The 21,467-nt window shown below is 52.2% G+C and overlaps 4 protein-coding genes across 5 annotated transcripts; 3 read left to right on the top strand and 1 right to left on the bottom strand.

Annotated features, from left to right (window-relative positions):
- The first annotated feature begins 855 nt into the window (after positions 1 to 855).
- FBXW9 (F-box and WD repeat domain containing 9) lies at positions 856 to 5,598 on the top strand. Its single transcript, XM_006874303.1, has 10 exons — positions 856 to 1,258; positions 2,480 to 2,619; positions 2,697 to 2,825; positions 3,834 to 3,946; positions 4,034 to 4,125; positions 4,734 to 4,882; positions 4,972 to 5,085; positions 5,205 to 5,294; positions 5,386 to 5,451; positions 5,524 to 5,598. Exons 1-10 carry the CDS (start codon positions 856 to 858, stop codon positions 5,596 to 5,598), a joined length of 1,371 nt encoding a protein of 456 aa, XP_006874365.1.
- A 4,720-nt stretch (positions 5,599 to 10,318) lies between these two features.
- On the top strand, positions 10,319 to 14,320 carry DHPS (deoxyhypusine synthase). Of its 2 annotated transcripts, XM_006874247.1 has the most exons (9): positions 10,319 to 10,542; positions 11,204 to 11,368; positions 11,579 to 11,700; positions 11,780 to 11,876; positions 11,954 to 12,040; positions 12,512 to 12,617; positions 12,699 to 12,802; positions 13,906 to 14,031; positions 14,107 to 14,320. In XM_006874247.1, the coding sequence occupies exons 1-9, from the start codon at positions 10,336 to 10,338 to the stop codon at positions 14,200 to 14,202; spliced, it is 1,110 nt and encodes a 369-aa protein (XP_006874309.1). In that variant the 5' UTR covers positions 10,319 to 10,335; the 3' UTR covers positions 14,203 to 14,320. The 2 variants fall into 2 exon arrangements, with proteins under 2 accessions (XP_006874309.1, XP_006874310.1); XM_006874248.1 differs by lacking the exon at positions 12,699 to 12,802 and having other exon boundaries at positions 10,336 to 10,542; positions 12,512 to 12,622; positions 13,948 to 14,031; positions 14,107 to 14,202.
- On the bottom strand, positions 14,214 to 19,308 carry WDR83 (WD repeat domain 83). Its single transcript, XM_006874249.1, has 9 exons — positions 19,195 to 19,308; positions 18,982 to 19,102; positions 18,795 to 18,900; positions 18,447 to 18,495; positions 18,234 to 18,360; positions 15,954 to 16,021; positions 15,753 to 15,861; positions 15,552 to 15,666; positions 14,214 to 14,516 (listed from the first exon to the last, which is right to left on the bottom strand). The coding sequence occupies exons 1-9, from the start codon at positions 19,295 to 19,297 to the stop codon at positions 14,367 to 14,369; spliced, it is 948 nt and encodes a 315-aa protein (XP_006874311.1). The 5' UTR covers positions 19,298 to 19,308; the 3' UTR covers positions 14,214 to 14,366.
- Positions 19,309 to 19,676: 368 nt separating this feature from the next.
- On the top strand, positions 19,677 to 20,738 carry WDR83OS (WD repeat domain 83 opposite strand). The gene is made up of 4 exons (XM_006874246.1): positions 19,677 to 19,726; positions 19,848 to 19,953; positions 20,472 to 20,569; positions 20,672 to 20,738. Exons 1-4 carry the CDS (start codon positions 19,677 to 19,679, stop codon positions 20,736 to 20,738), a joined length of 321 nt encoding a protein of 106 aa, XP_006874308.1.
- The last annotated feature ends 729 nt before the right edge of the window (positions 20,739 to 21,467 follow it).

Raw genomic sequence — 21,467 nt, 5'->3', positions numbered from 1 at the left:
AGTCGCTGGAGAAGGATGTCATGCTGGGTAAGGTGGAGGGTCAGAGAAAAAGAGGAAGACCCCTAACGAGATGGATTGGCCAGGTGGCATCCTTGATGGCGTCAAGTGTAGCAGCCGTAGGATCGGACATTGTTTCGTTCTGCTGTGCATGGGGGTCGCTATAAGTCGGTTCCGACTCGATGACACCTGACAACAACAACAACAACCTTGAGGTTGGCAGCCCGACTCATAACCACTACGCTACCAGAGCTCCTTACACAGTGTTAAGTACTATAGAGAAATACAGAGGGGAAACATTGCAATCTGGGAAAGAATCACGTGACTGTCTGAAAAAGTCAGGCCAAGGTAACAAACAGCACGTGATGTTGTTAGTGATTTCTGTGGCTCTGTAAACATTGGCTCCAAATAGGCTTTCATTAAAAACGAGATGTTTTTATCGGTATGATTTTAGGCCATTCACAATATTTCACTGAGGCCTGTGTGAAGTGTGAAGTTCCTGGTTCTGGAAGTGAGAGAACAAATTTCGAATCAGTACTCTGTACCAGAATGCGATCTCGAAAACGCCTTGCCCCTTTTCTGAACTGTCTCCTGTAAGAAATGCCTTCGACTGAGCTACGTTTGTTTTAAAAAATTCTAAAATGAGGATTCTGTACATCAGGTCCACACAGCTCCGGAGCGAGACTCCTGCAGCATGCGGTCCTAGGCGAGTAAGTCAGTTTCCATGGGAACCCCTCGATTTCGGTCGCTCCGTAAACGTCATCAGGATATGCAGGAAGTGCCTTCAACGCTGCCTAGGAGACAGGACGCTGGGCGGGTAGCTGACAAGGGCGGGCCGACCGCGCCCACCGAACCGCCATGGAGCTGTCTCCAGGGCAGTGTGATGATCCTGCAGCCTGGGAGTACGACCTGGACCCAGAGCCTGACCCCGATGCACAAGCCGAGGCTTACGTGGCCCGTGTGCTCAGTCCGCCGAAACCCGGGCTCGAGTCCCGCCCCGCCATGCCACTGCCCGTGCCCGCCGCGTTCCCTGGCGTCTTGGAGCCACGAGTGGCGTCCAAGGCTTCGGCCGTAGGTGCCCCGGGCCTGCTGAGCCTCCCCCCGGAGCTGCTGCTGGAGATCTGCGCCTACCTGGACGCCCGCCTCGTACTTCAGGTCCTGCCACGCGTATGCCACGCGCTGCGCGATATTGTGCGTGACCATGTCACCTGGAGGCTACGCGCACAGCGCCGCTTACGCGCGCCCTACCCAGTGGTGGAAGGTGCGCTTGCCCGGGGACCGGGGATGCAGCCCAGGTCAGGTTTGGTGTGAGGGAGGGAAGATACAGGAACCTGATTTGTTGGGGTCACAGCTCCGGGAGCAGGCTTCGTGGTTGTTCTAACTTTGGCTAGAGGCTGAGATAGTTACTGATGGTGCTAAAGTCCCTACCTATATCTTGAGGTACCATGAGGCAAATACTTGGGGGTTGGGGTAGCTGACCTCAGCATTCTGGTGCCTGGTCCTCAGGCTTTAGGTCTGTAGATACCAAAACCCTGAACCCAGCTGCAAATTGACACAGGGATTTGAAGTCTCAGGCTGTGGGAATGTATGCTTGGCATTCAAGATAAGCCCAAGAATCATCAGGTTTAGAGGCTTTGGCAACTGGTGATGCCAAAGCCTCTGATCTCCAGAGCCTTGACCTAGGTGGGGATGAGGCAGGGACTCAGTGTCTAGAAGAGGGTTTAGGGGTTGGGATCCCTGAGATCAGCACCCACAGGCCCTCAAGCCCTGGATCTAAGCTTGAAGTCTTAGTCAGGGGCTGGTGGGCACTCCCCCTGCCCCAGAAGCCATGAGTCCCTGGGGGTAAGACAGCTTGGGGACCTTGAATTCATATTGTTGGTCCTGAGACAGTGACCCTTTGGATCCTCAGGCTGTTGACCCTTCTGAGTAGTTAGATTGGTGGTTGATTGTCCTAACCTGGAAGCTTTGATCCTGCAGAGTTGAGGAGTCTCAAGGCCTTGCCTCCTGAATATCTGGGTCAGACTCTCTTGACTAGCTTGATGCAAGAGGGGTGGTCTTCAAAAAGTTCATGGAGAAATTCCATTATCTTTTAAAGTCCCCACCCACCGACTGAAAGGGGGCGGGAAAAAAAGATGCTTGCTTGCATCCTGGGGCCTGGATTCTGCATCTAGACAGGAAACCCTGATTCACAGATAATAGTTTGAGAAACGCTTCCCTGGATCCAGTTCAGAGACTGAGATGGGAACATTAGTCCTGAGGCTGCTACCTCTTCCCAGTCTCAAGTTGGAGGAGAAAGCCTATAAAGGTGGTCCTGAGTCTCCAGCCTTACAATTTTTGTAAACAGCAGTGAAAAGTTGTCTTAGTTGTGCCTGAGGGGTGAGTGATTCCCAGGTGGTGTGGGTGAAGAACTCAGGTGAGAGTCTGTGTTACTGTGGCTCCTTGGAGTCAAGAGTGGGATTGGCCAGCTCCTGGTGCCCCACAGAGGAGGACTTCAACTGGCCAGCTGCCTGCATTGAGCTGGAGCAACACCTGGCGCGCTGGGCGGAGGATGGGCGTCGGACTGAGTACTTCTGCCTGGCCGATGGGCACTTTGCTTCTATTGACTCAGTGCTGCTGCTCCAGGTGAGGTGGGACCAGCTGGGGGCCAGACAGAGAGGGATCAGGGGGTCCCCAACGACATCTCCTCACTCTCCTCCCAGGATGGAGCTCTCTGCTTGTCAGGTTCCCGAGATCGTAATGTCAACCTGTGGGACCTGCGGCAGCTGGGAACGGAGCCCAGCCGGGTTCTTGTGAAGGCCCTGGGTACTCAGCAGAGCAGTACCCACAAGGTGAGAGATCAGGCAGGGAAGAAGGCATGAGGCTTGTGGCAGGCTGCTGTGGTTCAGGTTTCTACCTCAGCTCTGCCCTTGATGTGACTTCGGGCGAGATGTATGAGATCTCTGGGCAGTTATGAGGACGAATGAGGATGGAGTAGCCCCTGGGTGGCACAAACAGTTAAGTGCTCAGCTGCTAAGTGAAAGTTGGCAATTCAGATCTACCCACAGGCCCCTTGGAAGAAAGACCTGTTACTCCATTTCTGAAAAGTCACAGCCTGTGGAGGGAGCTCAGCTACACTCTAGTCTCTGTAGGCTTGATGTGATCGGAATGCACTTGACAGCAATGTTTTCTGGCCGTTGGTTTTTTTGTTTTTTTCTTCGTACCCTGAGAAGACCACCCGTAGGAATTAGACAGCCCTGAGCATGACTGTATTTTGTGAGAAGTGGCCGTAGAAGGCATATCCACGAATCACTGAAGTGGACCAATGTGATGGCCAGGCACTGGGCTCAAATCCCTACTCAACTCCCTGACTGTGTGACCTTGAATGAGAGACTCAACTCTCTATGTCCCAGTTTCTTTATTTGTAAAATGGGCCACCTCACAATACCCACCTCAGGGGCCTTGGCGAGGACTCAATCAGGATCCCACGCTCTGTGAGGTAGGGCCCAATTTGCTGATGAAGAATCTGAGGGAGGGGACGGGACTTGCCTGGTCCCAGAGTGGAGACGCCACTGCTAATCACACTATGTTGTGGTCTCAGGACTCAACTTCAAAATATTGCTGGGTAGTCATGTGTATACCAATGGGTATGATTATTTAGAACTAGAGTTGTACTGCAGTCCGTGAAAATGGGTAATATGGGTGAAAAGCTGTGTGGCTTTGGAAGAGTCTGCTGAGCTCTCTGAGCCTCATCTGCAAAGACAGCCTTCCTCTTGCTGAGCTCTTGTAAGGAGCCCTGAACCAACACACAGCCCGTGAAACGGACACCCATGGTTGACTGCTGCGCTCTGGTCCCACAGGGTTGGGTATGGACGCTGGCGGCCCAGGACCACCGTGTGTGCTCCGGCTCCTGGGACAGCACTGTGAAGCTTTGGGACATGGCGGCTGATGGGCAACAGTTTGGCGAGATAAAGTGTGAGGGGTTGTGTGTAGGGGAGACCGGGGGGTGGCAGGGTCTTGGCTGGCTCCAGCTCCAGCCCTGTGGTCTGTGTGTCCCTAGGGGCAAGGCGGCTGTGTTGTGCGTCTCCTATCTGCCTGACATCCTGGTGACGGGTACTTATGACAAGAAGGTGACCGTCTACGACCCCAGAGGTGGGCTGGGGGCTGTAGGCCTGGGTGGGAGGGCAAGGCACCTCGGGTCTCCAGAATCATGCACGTAAAGGAGATATTCATGGGACTTACAACCTGGTCAGGGTGACAGACACATCACCCTGGGTAACCACTAGGGCTGCCTGGGGCTTTGATGGGGGCAACACATGCAATGTGTGTGCGTGTGTGTGAGGGGGGGGCCACAGAGGAAGCCTTGCTCCTTATAAAATCGGTTCAACAATATTAGCCCTGTGGGGTCAGTGGGGAGACAAAGATAATTAGAACATTGACTTTATCAGGTTAATGGGTGGATTAGATAATTTAGCATGTATAAAAGGCCTAGATTACTGCCTGGCACCTAAGTCTTGTACTCTTTCTTATTTATTTATTCATTCTTAGTGTTTAATTGGATGATCTATCGGTTATTTAGGCAGAGCTGGGGCAGGAGATGGAGGTGTGTGTCCCTGTAGGCCTGCAGAGAGAAGTGTTTTTCACTAGGACTTGCCTTGCTCAGTTTTATCCTGAGAGGAGCAGGAACCTTTGGTGGGCCAGGCTTCTGAGGGGCTCTGATGTCCCTGGGTCCCCTCCTCCCTGGAATATGGCCCCTACAGCTGGCCCAGTCCTACTGAAGAGTCGGCGACTTCACTCCAGTGCAGTGCTGGCTCTGCTGGCCGACGACCGGCACATCATCTCTGGCAGTGAGGACCACACGCTTGTGGTGTTCGACCGCCGAGCCAACAGTATCCTGCAGCGGCTGCAGGTGGGAGCCTCCTCGGGGACCCCAAGGGACTGGGGTGGCAGCCTGGCAGGGCCCAGCCTGAGCTGCTCTGTCCCCCATCCCTCCTGCAGCTGGACTCCTACCTGCTCTGCATGTCCTACCAAGAGCCCCAGCTCTGGGCTGGTGACAACCATGGCCTGCTGCATGTCTTCGCCAACCGTGATGGCTGCTTCCAGCTTGTCCGGGTCTGCCAGGGGCCCCTGGGCCTCTGGGACTCCTTCTGGCTCCCTGGCCCTGGGTGGTGGTGGAGGGCTGGCCTTGGGAGAGCAGCACCTTAGTGTCATTTGTCCCTTCCACCCTGTAGTCCTTCGACGTGGGCCACAGGTCTCAGATCACAGGGATCAAACACTCGCTAGGGGCCTTGTACACCACATCCACTGACAAGACTATCCGGGTGAGGCCCAGGCCCAGCCCCTGCCTCAAGGACAGCCTGTCCCCTTATCCCAAAGCAGGCTTCTTGACCTTTGCCCATTGCCCTTCACCAGGTGCATGTGCCCACAGACCCACCAAGGACCATTTGCACTCGTAACCACCACAACGTGCTCAATGGGGTAAGACCAGCTCCCCACACCCTGTCCTGGTGCCCAGAGCGCCCCTGACTCCTGATGTCCTTACCAACCCAGATCTGTGCTGAGGGCAACCTGGTGGTGGCGGCTTCTGGGGGTCTGTCACTGGAAGTCTGGCGGCTACAGACCTGAGCAGACAGATGTGGATACTGATGGCTAGCAGGCTGGCCGCAGCCTCTGTTCTCAGGAGACCATCCCCCATGTTGGTGCTGCCTTTGCCCTAACCCTTCAGGCCTAGGATACCAAGGAGTCCGGGCCGTGGATGGACTGGGGTCCCTGGGCTGGCCTCCATGCCAGTGCTGGTGACATTGGGGTTCTGGCCCAACCAGGGAACTGTTCCCCACTCTTGGACTCTTTGCTCTGATTTGGACACCCTGCTCTTCACTGAGAAGTTGAGAGGGAAGAAGAAATAAACCTGATGTGATGCTACTGTGAGCCTGGGACTCCATGTGCTTGGAACTGCGATGCTGTAGGGGCATGTGTGACTGAGCAGGACTGGGCATGAAAGGCATGAGTGCTTGTTTCCAGGACTTGTGTCCTCCATGGGTGTGTTTCATGTATGACACTAGTGAGCGCATGTGTTTGTGTGTGTGTCACTGGGTAGGCAGGTTTGCCTGTTTGTTGCAGTGGCTCTGTGTGTGTGTGAGTGTGTGAGTGAAGAAGACAGAACTGAGGACTGGCCAGTTGTTTCTATGTTACCACCTCTGGGTGTGTGAGACACAAGCATGGGTACGTGTGTGTGAAAGTTGTGTGGGGGAATGTGACACATGTGTGAGATTTATCAATGAGCAGATTATGTCAGCACAGTGGGGGTGCAAAGCCATGCATGGTATCCCACAGGTGCAGGGGGTGCTGTGTGGAAAGTGTGTGGTCTTCTGTTCAGGGTGCCTAGCGTGTATGTGTTGCTGTGGTGGTGACCCCGGATGTTGTGGGGAGGGAGGCTGGGCCAAGTGTGCACCTGGCCCCTGCAAGACCACAGTTTCTCCTGTGCCCCCATGTCAGCCCAGCCCAGCCATGTCCTGAACATTCACTTCATGTTTATTGAAAAGCCTGGGGTCGCAGCGCTGCAGAATCATAAGATGATACAGGGTTTCTTCTCCTTGAAAGGGTTGGTGGCGGCTGGAATGCCCACAAGGAAGGGATCACTCTTGGCCTGCTCCATGCAGAACTGCAGCAGGTCAGCAGCCGCCTTGGACACCTGCCGATCAACCCAGTCAGCCAGCCCTGGCTGTTTACCTACCCCCTCAGCCCACATGTGCCCTCACCTCACCCCCACCTTCTTTCCCTGCTTGGTCCTCACCTTCACGCGATTGATGCCTGCCTCCATCCGTAGTTGCTCCACGGCACGACGGGCCTGCCCAATGTCATTGCCAATGGCCACCTTGCTAGACATCTGGGGGAGGGTGAGCAGAGGCATGGGCAGAGGGTCTAATCTCAGACTCTGAGCCCTAGGGCCACCTGGGGGTCCCCGCACCTCCTCTGGTCCCTGATCCCTGGTACCTCAGCTGAGGACTCCGGTGTGCAGTTGCCTGGCTGCCTGTTCTGTCTCCAGCCCCGCTCTGGCTCATTCCCTCCTCCCATAGCAGCCTGGTCTCTCCAACCCCCTCCTCTCCCTCCTCCACTCCTGCAGAGACTTTGAAGCCAGGATGCTCATGGAGTGAAATGTCACCAGCGGGCAGCAGCTGCCTCTGCTGAGGGGATCCCTGCTCTAGTGTCACATGTCACCAGGTCCCTAAGGGACCAACCCTTCTGACTGAGAGTGCAAAGGCCCTGGCCACTTTGGATCTGTTGCTAACCTGCTTCTGCCTCTGCCTACCTATACTCACAGCCACCGGGATTTAACCCACTTCCTTAGGCTGATGGCTTCCTCTGTCCCCATCCCAGTCTCAAGAGTAGACTCCTTCTTGATAACATCTCAAACCTAACTCTGCCAAAATGGAAGTCCAGATTATCTTCCCCCAAATTTCTGCCCCCCAGGAAAGCTCACCATGGTGCATCCAGATGTACAAACCCAAATCTCCAAGTCCTTCATTCTGTCTTCCTTTAAGTGCTATCAGATAACCTTCATACTGGGTTCTGAGTCTGGTCACTTCTCTTCACCCTTATTGATCCCACCCTAGTCCAGCCCTCAACTCTGGTCGTCTCAAGTCCTGCCTTCCCCAACTACTTGACCCTATACAGGGTCACTATGAGTCAGAGGTTACCTCCCTTCAGTACACAGGGGCCTGCCTGGTCTTCGAGTTAATTCCCTGATGGCTCCTTCCCTCATTCCTCACCGACCACCCTGACACCCTTGTGATCATTCATACATTCAGCTTATTTGCTGAACTCCTAATAAGTGCTGGGCACTGTCCAAGGAGTGAGGAGCAACAAGGAAACAACACAAAACTGCCCTCACAGTGACTGTTCTAGCTGGGGATGGCTGGTTGTTGTTAAGTGCCACTGAGTCACTTCTGACTCACAGGGACCCTGCATAGCGTTTCCTTCCACTGACTGCCTGGTGGAGAACAAGAAGCTGGGAGGGTGGGACTGGAGACTGCCAGACATGGGGGCTGGATCAGTAGTTTCAAAGCACAGCTGGTAGGTCTGAACCGCTGACCTTGCAGTTAGCATTCCAGTGCTGATCCTACAGTGCCACACCAGGACTCCATGGGGAGGGATGGGTAACAGGACAGTAAAATACATACAATAATGGACACATATATACACACATGGAGTCCTGGTGTGGCACTGTAGGATCAGCACTGGACTTCTAACTATAAGGTTGGCTGCTCACATCCAACAGCCACTCCTAGGAAACTCTAGGTTATTAAGTGCTATTGAGTCGGTTCTGACTCATAGTGACCTTGTACAGGGTTGCCACTGTTTTATATATATATACACACATATATATATATATATGTTAAATGCCATTGAGTCAGCTCCTCACCTTGCTTCAGCATTTATATATATAGTCGTTGTTAAGTGCCGACAAGTTGGTTTCAACTGTTAGCAAGTTTTAATGACGAACGACTGTTAAATTTATTTCTACAGAAGAGCTCTCTGGGTTTTTTGGTTGCTGGTGGGAGGAAAGTCAGCTTGGAGGTCGCCAGGACAAAGAAAGTGCCTGGATTTGGAAACTACTTTGTGCATTGAGCTTAGCAGATGTACTGATGGATGGATGGGAGCGTGAGAGGAGGAGAGACATCAAGCTCAAGGCTTGAGTGTTAAGAAAGGGGCAGGGTAGGGCCATTTGTTGAGGTGCAGATGATTGCCATGAAGGTTTAGGTGGAGAGGAAATGAAAGTGGAGAGTTTTTAAAAATGTTTTATTGTGAATTATGTGATAGTTTACATGGGAGAGCATTAGTTTTACATTCATTCAATTATGTATCTTTCATTGCCATGATTACAATCTTCCATGCATCATCAACCAACCAAAGGGTATACACTACAAGCCTGCCCCCTCCCCACCACCCCCACCCCTGGTCGGTCATCAGCACACAGCCCCTCTCCCTCTCTGGATCTAAAGTTCCCAACAGCTCCATCTCTCCACGTCATCGTCTCTGTCTCCGTCTCAGCATCTCAGGCATTGCTGCTTCTCTGGGTCCCGCTCTCCGCTCTTCTCCACTGATGGTCCCAGGGACCTCCACTCGCTCCTAGACTGAAATGTTAATCACTCCCCTCCTTGTTATAAAACGTCTACCTTTACATTTCCAACCCTCACAATCAGCCCTGATAACAATTATTCACTATTGTATCACAAGAGACCTATCTGCATTTTATTTCATCAGCTGAAAGTGGAGAGTGAGTTTTTAATCCTCAGGATGGAAAGGAGGATTTCTGTTATTCCAATGAAGTGGGCTTTCCAATATCATAACCTCAAACTGATATTTCTCTCCTGGAACCACCCCCACCACACACACATTCACATAGCAAGGCTTTTGTCAGACGGATGGATCTTGGATCAAATGTCACCCTTGGAGACCTTTCCTAACAATATTGTTCTATCTCACCAGACTGTGAGCTGTAGGTGTCTTGTTCACTGATAAAATGGCAGTGCCCAGCATGAGGTCCAACATATAGTGTGGCCTTCATAGGCCAAACACTGCAGAGTGAGTGTATAAAGGGGCTCGTTCTGGACCAGGCCCTGCGCAGTTAGGAGGATGCATGAGATTTAGACCCTGTCCTCTTAGGTCTCGGAGTCCTGGTTTGGCGCTGTGGGTTAATGCGCTGAACTGCAAAGTCAGCTTGATCTGCAAGGTCGGTGATTCAAGCTCACTAGCCATTCTTTGGAAACCCTATATAAGGTCGCTATGGGTTGGGACCGACTCTACGGCACTTAACAACTCATAGGTCTCATAGTTTCGCTGGGGGAGGGAAGAGGGAAGATATCAGTCCTGGATCCCAGGAAGTTACAGCCGCAGCTCCGTGGGGACAGAGTAGGGAAGGAAGAAGAGCAAAAGGCTATACCTCACTGGGAAGCCAAAGCAGTCAGGAATGTGTGTCCGACTCTGCGTGGTGACCCAAATCCTGTCTAAGAGTTACCCTTTCCTGGAGGGGACAGAAACGGACTCGGGGAGTGCCGCACAACGCGATGAGTTTCCAGCAGGTGGCAGTAAAGGTAGAAATAGTCATTCATCAAAGGCTGAGAAAAAGCGAAAATATATGTATATTGGCTCCTCGCGGCTGCCGTACTACGGAGTAGCTCGCAAAAATGGCCACACCCTGTACTCCTAGCCCTTCAAATTAGGAGACGGAGTAGTTTCCGGTCCTACTCCGCCGGTTTCTACCTGAGCTCCGCTTCTTGCGCCGGGCCAGGGTCTGGTGTTTTAACGCTACCGGAGACCCGGCTGAGTACGGCTGAGGCTTGAGAGTACGGCCGGAGGCGCATGGAGGGCTCCTCGGAGGGGAAAGCGCCCGCGGGGGCACTAGCAGCCGTGCTAAAGCACAGCTCAGCCCTACCACCCGAGAGTGCACAGGTCCGGGGCTATGACTTCAGCCGCGGCGTAGACTACCACTTGCTAATGGAGGCTTTCGGAACCACCGGCTTTCAGGCTACCAACTTCGGACGTGCAGTGCAGCAAGTGAACGCAATGGTGAGGCCTGGGGTGGAACTTCCTTTGTCGGGGAGGGGCGTGGCCTCTAGTAAGAATGGTGCAGTACTTTGACGGGGCGGGCCTTCGGTAGAACGGTCCAATGAATAGAGACAGGTGGGGCTTATAGTGGGAAGGGCCCCAATCAGGAAAGCCTGAGTCTAGGTTGTTGTTAAGTGCCTTCGAGTCTGTTAGACTCCTAGAGTTTCCAAGGAGCAGCGGGTGGGTTTGAATTGTGGACCTAGTGGTTCGCAGTCCAGTGTTGATCCTACGACACCACCCCAGGAGTCCGAATCTAGGTAGAGGGCGGGTTTAGGCCAAGGGTGCTAGTATTCTGGGAGGAGCAGCACTGTTGGGAGGGACTAGAAGAGGAGACTAAGCCAAAGAGGAGCCTGAATTTGGGTTTGCACTTCTCAGCTGGGGAACAGACGGGGTCTGCAAAGAAATTGTTTTCTGAACCGGCAAAGTCTCAGCCTGTGACCTGAGGTATGGGCGGGGAAGGGGGTGGTGGTTTGCAGAGAAGGCGTTCCTTGGAGCCAGGTGAAAATTTTTCTGTAACCTTTAAGTGGGCTGGTCCTCAGGGCAGAGTCTGACTGGAATTTATCTGAGACCCATGAGCTAGGGTTTGGGCACAGAACTCTGCTCACTTGACCCCTACATACAGATTGAGAAGAAACTGGAACCTTTGTCGGAGGAGGAGGACCAGCATGCAGACCTGACCCAGAGCCGCCGCCCGCTCACCGGCTGCACTATTTTTCTGGGCTACACGTCCAACCTCATAAGTTCAGGAATCCGTGAGACCATCCGCTACCTTGTACAGCACAACATGGTAGGGACTCTCTGGGGTTGTGACTTTGGCTTGAGTTGCAATGGGGAATAAAATGATTATTTGAACGAGATCGGGAGCTATGGGTCGGTTGTAAGAAGTGAGTTTCTTTTGCAGCAGAGTTCCCCTCTAAGGGCCATTAGTTGAGGTTGGGGAGTTTGGAGCCTTGCTGGGCACAGAGTTCTGGTCTATCTTTCTGTCATCTGGCTGCAGGTGGATGTCCTGGTGACCACGGCTGGGGGCGTGGAAGAGGATTTAATCAAATGCCTGGCACCCACATACCTGGGCGAATTTAGCCTCAAGGGAAAGGAGCTCCGGGAGAATGGGATCAACAGGTGGGGAGAACTGAGTGGTGCTGGGCAGAGAGGCTGGGCCAAGGGATCCAGATCTTGACAGTCACTCTCCTGTCTTCAGGATTGGGAACCTATTGGTGCCTAATGACAATTACTGCAAATTTGAAGACTGGCTGATGCCCATTTTGGACCAGATGGTGCTAGAGCAGAACACCGAGGTGGGGCTGGGGCAGCCTCTGGGGTAGGCGTGGTGGAGGTCAGATTGGAACTGGCTGAAGCCAGTGCTCCCTCCTAGGGTGTGAAGTGGACACCATCCAAGATGATCGCCCGGCTTGGCAAGGAGATCAACAATCCTGAGTCAGTGTATTACTGGGCCCAGAAGGTGAGTGTCTCTCGGTGGGCACTGGGCAGCAAGCACTTCCCAGGCTTTTCATCTTCATGGCCACCTGGGATGTCAGTGTTGCTATTTTGATCATCCCCATGCTATAGATGGGAGCTTCATCCATAAAGTAACTTGTCTTAGAGTTCACACAGCTGTGTAAGTACGGTCCTAGTAAGCAGTTGGGGGCAACACTTAGCAATTCCAGAGGCTCCAAGGTCTTGCAGTCTGAAAAATAACAAGCGCTATCACTTATGTGCTAGGCATTGTCGGCATTATCTAAGTACTTTGTGTGGGATCTCTCATCTTTGCCTCATCTGAGGATGGTGGTATTATCCTCATTTTACAGTCGAGGAAATTGAGATCCAGAGAAGTTAAACACCCTGCCTACAATGCAGCAAGAGGAAGGGGTGCCTTAGGGAGAGAAACCAAGCTGCCCCTACCTCTCTGTTCTCTAATCCCTGTCCTTCTCAGAACCACATTCCTGTGTTCAGTCCAGCGCTCACAGATGGCTCACTGGGCGACATGATCTTCTTCCATTCTTACAAGAACCCTGGCCTGGTCCTGGACATTGTTGAAGGTGAGGTCCTGGGGCCACTGTGAGGGGGCATGGTTAGAGTCCTGGTGGGCCCAGATCTGACTACAGCCCATTGTCCCCCAGACCTGAGGCTCATCAATACACAAGCCATCTTTGCCAAGCGCTCTGGAATGATCATCCTGGGTGGAGGCCTGATCAAGCATCATATTGCCAATGCCAACCTCATGGTGAGAGGGCTTGGGGGTGGGGTGAATAAGAGGCTGTGGCTGGAGGATGGTGCACATGCCCAGTCCATAGTGGGGGGAGTTGCACAGACACACCTGTATCCTAGGAGATAGGTGTGGACTGAATAGGCAGCCAAGGGACATGTATGTCAGGTAGCAGTAATTGCTATGGCGAAAAATAAGGCTGGGTGTTAACATGGCAAGAGAAGGGGGTGCTGTTCAATAAAGGTGCTTGAGGGAGGCCTTTCTAAGAAATGGAACCCACGAGTGAAACTTTACAGGAGGTGCCTCCCATGAGTCATGCGGTTCTCACGGGAGAGGGAACTGCCAGTGCAAAGGCTTTGAAGCATCTAAGAGCTAGGAGGCCAGTGAGGGGGAGCTGGGGAGACAAGCAAGGCAATGATGGGATAGGTCATGCAAGACTTTTGGGCTGGAGAGTGGATTTTGGGTTTTGCTCTGAGTGAGGTGAAAACCATTGTCGGCTCTGAACAAGGAACATGCGTGAACTTAGGTCTTCTAGCTGCTGGGGGGGAATAGACTGAGGAAGAGCAAGGGCAGAGCTGGGAGGTCAGGTGGTGACTGGGCGCAGCTATGGTGCTGATGGGACCCTGCTGGCGGGCATGAAGGAAGAAGTCTTTGGGTCTGGAGGTATTCTGGAGTGAATACTGGTGGCAGCTGCTGCTGACCAGATGGTGGGAGGATTGCTCACACCAGGTCCTCAGTTGTTAAGTGCTGTTGGGTTGGTTCCGACTCATATCCACCCTGTATAGGGTTCTTGAGGAGTGGCTGCTGGGTTTGAACTGCTGACCTTGCAGTTCACACTGACCTTGTGGCCCAGTGCTTATCCTACAGCACGACACCAGGACTCCATGGGTCTTCAGTGGGTCTGGGGAAATGATGCCCATTGTCTGGGACCCCTTATTTTTGTTAAGGCAAGGGTTTCTCACCTTAGAGCAAGGGATGCTAAGAGCTAACTTTCTCATAAACAAATCCTTCAGCCACATGCCTGTTCCCTCCTGTATCTATCTCTATGCACTGTTGTCTGTGGCCACAGTGTCCATCTGTCTGTTGCCTGTGATTGGCTGACTTCGTGCTCCTCTCTGCAGCGGAATGGGGCTGACTATGCAGTCTACATCAACACGGCCCAGGAGTTTGATGGCTCCGACTCAGGTGCCCGGCCAGATGAGGCTGTCTCTTGGGGCAAGATCCGGGTGGATGCACAGCCTGTGAAGGTGAGGGCTGACCATGGGCTTAGTTCTCTGGGCTGTGGCCATGGAGCCTGTGGCTTACCTGGGTCCCTTCTACAGGTCTATGCTGATGCCTCCCTGGTCTTCCCCTTGCTTGTGGCTGAAACCTTTGCTCAGAAAGTAGATGCCTTCGTGCCTGAGAAGAACGAGGACTGAGCAGTTGATGCCCCAGGGAGGTCTCACCCTGCCTATATTTATTAGTTTGAAAACCCAGCCCCTTGCCCCTCTCTGGTCACCACTGTGTCCGACATAAAAATGATCTCAGTCTTCCTTCTGAGTCTGTGTCTCTGTCCTTGAGGGAAGGGTGGGGGGTCCTGGCTTCAGCTTGTTCCACCTTCAGCTTCATAGGCCTCTTCCCGCCAGCACTGGACACTGCCCCCCATGGCAGTCAGCAGGCAGGGCTCAGTGGGATGGAAGGCCAGCGATTGTACCACACCGGATCCCACAGGCAGGGCCAGGGCCAGTGCCCCCTGTAGGGAAAAGGAATAGGAGTGGTTATAGGTGACCCTCAAGTTCCCTAGGAGTCAGTCTCCTTCCCCCAATGTGGCCCCCAAATCCAGCCACCTCCCTTCTGACCTTGACAGAACTACCCCAATTGCTTTCTAGACACACACACACCTCATCTGTCCCAAATGATCCCATCAGGTGCCCAGGTTAAACATCTTGGGAGTCTTTTCCTGTTACCCCTCACTCCCTTCCCTTTATGCTCAATGCTGTTGGCTCTGCCTTTAGAAAATGTCTGTTCTTTCAAGGACACCACTTTGCCCTGAGCTCACCTTGACTCGTTTCCCCTCCTCCCTGCTGCTGTCCACCTCTCCCTCAGCTCACTTCTGCAGCCTTAGTGCGTCTGACTTCCCTCATCTCAACTTGTACATTTCTACAAGGAAACCCCAAATCTTCTTTCCACACTAGAAAAGTCCCTCCACATGTCCTCTTTTCCAGGATGACATCATGTCAGCGGGGCCCTTGAGGAAATGGAACATTTCCACTCTCTGCTTAGTCCTATTGCGACAGTTGGTCCCTTGAGTCTCCAAGGCCTCCACAGGGTCCTCTGCCCTCTTAGGAGATTCAGTTCCCCTGGCTAAGCCCCAGGGCTGACATTGCCTTCCTTGAAGCGCCAGTAGACTGGGATGGTCTGTTCCCACCTGACTGTCCAATCAGACCAGAACTCATCCTGGACAGGGCTGGAAACCATGGTGCTGCTCAGATGTCGTTCAGGTTTCCTGAGTAAATACAGTGGTGTCTCACTGAGGGGTCTGTCCCAGTCCTTCGGCCTGGTGTTCCCAGACCTGCCTGATCTGGATCCTGCCGCCCTGACATTCTTGCTTCCTGACTGATATGTGTTCTGCCTCCAGGCCTTTGCACACTCTTCCCTGTGTCTGGACTGTCTCCTGTCTTGTCCTTCAAGACCACAGCTCTAATACCGATTGTCTCTTTTCAGGCTTGGGAATGACTGGCATAAGCACAGAATGTGTGTGTGTGTGTGTGTGTGTGTTGTGGCTCACCTCCACCAGGTCCCAAAAAAACACCTTCCCATCCTCAGAGCAGCTGAGCACATGTGTGTCACGTTCACTTAGGCAGCAGTCTAGCTTGTACTTCTGGTTCTTATGGCCTGTGTATCTGGAGATGGGCAGAGGTAGGAGAGCTTGGGCCTCACCTGGGGTGTGGGGTAGAGGGACAAGGGCCCAGTAACCCTAAGGACTCACTCGCCCAGTAGCTCTCCTGTATCTTTGTCTAGAAGCCGCAACGTTGAGTCCAGGCTGGACACCAGGGTGCACTGCCCGTCCCGGCTGAAGCAGATGCAGGTGATAGGGCCTGGTGGTGGTGGGAGATTGGGGAGTGAGTCTGGGGCACCCTTTGCGGCCTTCATTTGCCCTTCCTGTTCCACAGCCTTGGGCTCCACTCACTGCCCACGTAGTCAGAGAAGAGCTGCCCCATCCTCAGGTCATATCGCCTTACTCGACCGTCCACGGAGCTGCATGAGATGGTGGATGGAGAGGAAGCAGTCAGATAAAACAGACTGTTACAAGCAGGGAACAAATGAATAAATTACAGGGTACCCTCAAAGAAAAATAATAAACCTGCACATAAAAAAAAAAAAGTCAGAACCTTTTAGTAAACAACAACACAATGAAAATGACAAGAAAACCCACAAACAAAATGAACTCGGCATAGAAAATTATGTGGAGCTAAGAATCCAGCACCACACACACACAAAAAAAAATAGAGAAAAAGGACAAATATGTGTTCATACCTATTGATAATTACACTGACTGTATGGATTAAGCATACCAGTCAAGAGACATACAGAGCAGAGTGGATGATAAAATAGGATCCTTCCATATGCTGTCTATAAGAGACACATCAAAAAGATGGAGACAGTCTAAATGCTCATCAATAGACGAATGGTTAAACTTTGGTACACACACACAACAAAATACCACAAAATGCTGAAGAATAATGATGAATTTGTGTGTAAACACCTTATAATATGGTTGAACCTGGAAGCCATTATGCTGAGTGGAATTAGTCAATCACAAAGGACAAATATTGTATGAGACTAATGTTGTAAAAAAAAAAAAAAAAAATGTTTTCTTGATAAAAGAAACTATATGCAGGGGAGGGAGGGAAAATTATCCACAAGCTAGAGGGCAGGCAGACACATGTTAGCGTGGGTGACAGGACAGGCAATATTCGAGAAGAGGGAGCTTAGCAGAGGAAAGATGAAGGTAGCGGGAGACATGGAGAAATGCAATAAAGTGAACAGAAGTAAATACTGTTAAGTGTTGGTATATGGAGGGGATTGCAACCATGTAATGAAGCAAAGTATATGATTTTCTGAATGTCAAACTGATGATCTGCTCTGTAAACCTTCACTCAATTCATAAAAAGTTGGGGAAAAAAAGTAATGGGGGATGGAAAAGAAGCAGCCTTGGTTTCCCTGACCCATCTCCTTTGCCACCAAGGGTCTTGAGGGCAAGGCTGAGTCCACTCTTCCTGGACACCCTTCACTACCATGGAAACATTAGTTGAAATGAATTGAATTACAAGTACAATTCTGACACTCTGAGACTCAGCTCTATCATTTACATTAGATCAATTTCTGCGATCCACGGACTCTCTCAAATTTTTTAAAAGTCAAACTCCTCTGGATTCTCTTTTACCTGCATGCTCTAGCTCTTTCTCCAAAGTAACCCCAAAATCTGATTGGTTGGGTCTCCCTGAAATCCACCGTTAAGGTCCATGGTCTCCTCACCAGGATGGCCAGAGGGCACACTTTTGAAAGTATAGTCACTGGGGGCCAATCCCACTCAAACAAACATATTCCAGTATTCTCAGAAAAACATTCTAATTCTTCCTGTGACCCTTCTGACTTTGTATAACCTAGGCACTATCCAACCCCATTCTCAACCTCTTGCCCAATTTCTGTGTGGGCGCTGCCATCCAGCCACACCCCCAAATTCCCCGCCCCCCCCCACACACACACTTTGGGCTTTTGTACTTGCTGTTGCCCTAGGTCTCCCCAGGGGTGGTTTCTCTTCCTCCTTAAAGTCTCAGTCTTTACCAACCTTCCCTGCCTCCTGGATGACGTATTCCTCAACAAAACCCACCACCACTGAGACAATTTTGACTCATCAACCATACAGTGTTTTCAAGGTTGTAAATCTACAGGAGCAGAAAGTCTCATCTTTCTCCTGCAAAATTCCAATAGAGAACACTTATTAGTAAAGTGGGCTAAGTGTTGGACTGCTAACCACAAGGTCAGTGGTTCAAACCCACCAGTTGCTCCATCAGAGCAAGAAGAGACTGTCTGCTCCCATAAAGATTTATAGTCCTAGAAATTCTAAGGAGCAGTTCTACTCCTTGGTACACAGAGGGGACTGCAATTATGTACTGAACTAAACTATACCTCAGGGTAACTTTGATACAATCAGTCGTTGGCAGTGGGCTTGGTTTAGTTTTGGGCTTATAAATAAATAAACTCCTAATAAACAGAAAAGTGTCTGGGAGGCAGTACATGCTCAAATACTTCAGGAGCATGCTAGACATGTCTATGAGAAATGAGGCCCACAACAAATAAACGCTGAGAGGTCAGCAGGGGCCAGACCTTACTGTGAGCTGCCAAGAACCAAGAAGATTTTAATTTAAGTGCAGCCTCAGCTACGCTTCCCAGTGGTTCCACCCACCCTGCCAGGACTTCATGGTCCGACACCTTCACGCTGGATATGCCATCCTTGGCCTCATCTAGCTTCTGCACCGGCTCAGGCTTCCTCGAGCGGCAATCCCAACAGCGGATGCTGGAATCAATAGAGCCTGCGAGGCCAGCAAGAAGGTGCAGTCAGGTTTGGAAGAGTGGACACAGCACCCTAGGCTCCCCCTTGTCTAGGCCCCAGACTCACCAGATAGGATCACTGTGGCCTCTTCGTTAAATTGTACGGTGTTCACCTTCTGGGGAATAGGAACTGTCACTCAGAGGGGGCTGGGCTTTGGAGGGTTGGGATAAAGGCAGGGGTCCCGGGGCAGGTAAAAGCAATGACAAAGGGTAGGGGGAATGGGAGGTGGAAGGCTTTGGGGTAGCTGCAAGGTCAGGGTTTGTCCACCTGGCCATAGGGCCATCAAGGGAAGCAGAAAGATCTTTCCTTCCGCTGTAATGGGGGTGGCACGTGTGTCCCTGTCACTACCTACGTGATACTGCAGTTCCCTCCCACCATCCATGCTCTACTGAGAATCTCCTGCCTCGCACTTACCCCTGCGTGGCCTCGGAATTTGCGTATAACTTGACCCGATGCCACGTCCCACAACACCACGGCCTTATCCCCGCCGCCGGAGCAGAGACTGCTGTTGTCAAAGGAGCTGGAGGTGAAGGGAGGGCATGTCAGCATCGAGCTCTGATCTCCGCCCCAGCGCTTCAATTCTGCCTGGCCCTCTGCTCACCCGGCCGCGTCTAGCACCTCGTAGCCATGGCCACTGTACGTGCGCAGAAGCGTCCCCCGCAGCGGGTTCCACAGCTTCAGGGTCTTGTCGCTGCCGCACGTCAGGCAGTAGTTGCCATCCACTGGGGAACACCAGGCTGGGGTTACTGGGCTGTGGACCTCGAGAGGCGGAGGGCCGGAGCAGGGGAGAACCCGGAATGCCGGAGACGCTCACCATTAAAACGCACGGCTCGCACCGCACCCTGTCCGCAGTCCAGCGTCTTTAACCGTTTCTGCGGCAGCTCTGGGACCCGCGGCTTTGGCTCAGGAAAAGCCATAGCTCCGAGATCCCTTCTTCGTTCCCTAATATTAAGCGCTATCCAGGTTTGCGATCCCTCGGAACCCACGCTTGGGTGTAACTTTATTATAGTGCCCCACGATCTACTTCCTGCTTCTCACTTTCAGATTCAACATTTCTTCTCTCTGGACCTATAGAAGTCCGCTCTCTGGATCCCTCCCCCCGCTCCCTCTTCCTGTTTCAAAGGGGCATCTTTTTTGGTCCCTTCTAGTACTCTGTCTTCTGGTTGGGGAAGTCTTGGGCCGCGCCGGGAGGAACGGAAGAAGAGGGCTGCGTGTGTTACTCGAAAAGCTACCTCCCGTTTCCACACAGGAAGCTGAACTGCTGCGGAAGAGGTGCGCCCCGGCCTGGTATTCGATATGTCGGCGAACAATATGTCGGACCCACGGAGGCCGAACAAAGTGCTGAGGTGAGGTTCCTAACATCATGGCGACGAGGCTTGGGTTAGGGGTGTCAGTAGGGGTCCAGGGATTGGTCTTTTCTGGGAGTGGGACTTTGGCTTCTCTGACTGATCCTTGAGCCTGCCGCAGGTACAAGCCTCCGCCGAGCGAGTGTAACCCGGCCTTGGACGATCCGACGCCAGACTACATGAACCTACTAGGCATGATCTTTAGCATGTGCGGCCTCATGCTCAAGGTGGGCGGGCTGTGTCTGACAACTTTGGCGGAAGGCATGCACCAGAGGGCGGGGCTTGAGCTTACCCAGGGTTCAAAGCGGGAGTGTAGTGGGTTCTTCTGCCAAGGGCAAATCCAGATTGTGCATGGTTGGGAATGCTAGATTTGAAAGGGAAGCCTGGGGCAGGGCAGGAATGGGTATGTGGGTGGTGGGTTTGAGAAGGGAGGGAATGTCTGTGTCGACCTGTGATTTCGGGCAGGCACTGAAGTGACTTGGAAAAGGCACTTGGCAAAAGGGTGAGATCCTTAGCATGAGGGGCATGTCAAGAGCCGAGAGGACGTTTTGGGGTATTTAGAGTAGGTTGTGAGACTTAAGGGACTCCTGGGGACAAGACCTGACTCTGCCAAGTGGAATCAGTGGGTTGGAACCTGTGCTTCAGAATGTGGTACTTACTGAGTTTAAGGCTTGCAGGGATTCACTGGTGTGCCCTCTCACGGGCCTAACCCACACATCCACTCCCGCCTACTTACCCACCCCAGCTGAAGTGGTGTGCTTGGGTCGCTGTGTACTGCTCCTTCATCAGCTTCGCCAATTCTCGGAGTTCAGAGGACACCAAGCAGATGATGAGTAGTTTCATGTAAGTTGGTGTCTTAGAAGGAAAAAGACTCTGAGTGGGAAAGGAGGGACCTACGCCTACTCATCTTGGATTCTTAATTGACACCTCTCTTTCCTGTTTCAGGCTCTCCATCTCTGCAGTGGTGATGTCATATCTACAAAACCCTCAACCCATGACGCCCCCTTGGTGATGCCAAACTAGAGGGGTGGACACATCCTGGACCTCCTCTATACACTTTCCCCCAGGACTGGCCTTTGGCTCCTCAGCCTCTTGCCCTTGGCTGTTATCTTGGGCTTCCCTGGGTGAGGTGGTCTCAGGACTCTCAGCTGAATGGAGGGAACCTGGCCCTTTCTCTGGGCTCCCTCCTCTCTGCTAGGGTGCAGTGGGACCATCCTAGGCCTATACCTGTGCCATCACCCTGCCTGCTGCTGATGGAAATGCTGTCCATGTTTCTGGGCACTTCTACTTTTCTTGTTGGAATCAGTTAATAATAAAGTTTTTCATTCTATCTCCTTTTCAACCTGTCTCCTTCTGTGCCATTGAGGTCCCCCTTCTGGTGGGGATAGCTATGGATAGGGGTCCTACTTTGGAGCTTTCATGTGTTTATTTCACAGTCTCATGTTATATCTGGTGTGGTGCTATAGGATAAGCACTGAACTTATACCCTATGGTTGGCGGTTCAGACCCACCAGTCATTTTGGGTTGCTCTGAGTCAATTTGATATCACTTTAAGATAACAAGCGAGTCCTGGTGTGGCATTGTGGGTTACTGTGCTGAGCTGCAAAGTCAGTTTCAACCACAAGGTCAGTGGTTGAAGCTCACCAGCCGCTCCTCAGAAACCCTATACAGAGTCACTATGGGTTGTACTTGACAACAACAACTGCCTAAGTGACTCTGGATATAGGAGTGACCCCTTGCC

The sequence above is a fragment of the Chrysochloris asiatica genome, unplaced genomic scaffold, assembly GCF_000296735.1.
Source record: "Chrysochloris asiatica unplaced genomic scaffold, ChrAsi1.0 scaffold00268, whole genome shotgun sequence".
In the NCBI taxonomy this organism is placed as follows: Eukaryota; Metazoa; Chordata; class Mammalia; order Afrosoricida; family Chrysochloridae; genus Chrysochloris; species Chrysochloris asiatica.
This window is presented reverse-complemented; position numbering and strand designations above follow the sequence as displayed.

Coding starts and splice junctions, on each gene's coding strand:
- DHPS (XM_006874247.1), top strand. CDS start 10,336: ATGGAGGGCTCCTCGGAGGGGAAAGCGCCCGCGGGGGCACTAGCAGCC. Junction 11,369..11,578: donor ACCTTGTACAGCACAACATG/GTAGGGACTCTC, acceptor ATCTGGCTGCAG/GTGGATGTCCTGGTGACCAC. Junction 12,618..12,698: donor GGTCCTGGACATTGTTGAAG/GTGAGGTCCTGG, acceptor ATTGTCCCCCAG/ACCTGAGGCTCATCAATACA.
- WDR83 (XM_006874249.1), bottom strand. CDS start 19,297: ATGGCTTTTCCTGAGCCAAAGCCGCGGGTCCCAGAGCTGCCGCAGAAA. Junction 18,361..18,446: donor GGCCACAGTGATCCTATCTG/GTGAGTCTGGGG, acceptor CTGGCCTCGCAG/GCTCTATTGATTCCAGCATC. Junction 15,667..15,752: donor ACAGGAGAGCTACTGGGCGA/GTGAGTCCTTAG, acceptor GCCCATCTCCAG/ATACACAGGCCATAAGAACC.
- WDR83OS (XM_006874246.1), top strand. CDS start 19,677: ATGTCGGCGAACAATATGTCGGACCCACGGAGGCCGAACAAAGTGCTG. Junction 19,954..20,471: donor TGTGCGGCCTCATGCTCAAG/GTGGGCGGGCTG, acceptor TACCCACCCCAG/CTGAAGTGGTGTGCTTGGGT. Junction 20,570..20,671: donor CAGATGATGAGTAGTTTCAT/GTAAGTTGGTGT, acceptor TTCCTGTTTCAG/GCTCTCCATCTCTGCAGTGG.
- FBXW9 (XM_006874303.1), top strand. CDS start 856: ATGGAGCTGTCTCCAGGGCAGTGTGATGATCCTGCAGCCTGGGAGTAC. Junction 2,620..2,696: donor ACTCAGTGCTGCTGCTCCAG/GTGAGGTGGGAC, acceptor CTCTCCTCCCAG/GATGGAGCTCTCTGCTTGTC. Junction 5,295..5,385: donor CCACTGACAAGACTATCCGG/GTGAGGCCCAGG, acceptor GCCCTTCACCAG/GTGCATGTGCCCACAGACCC.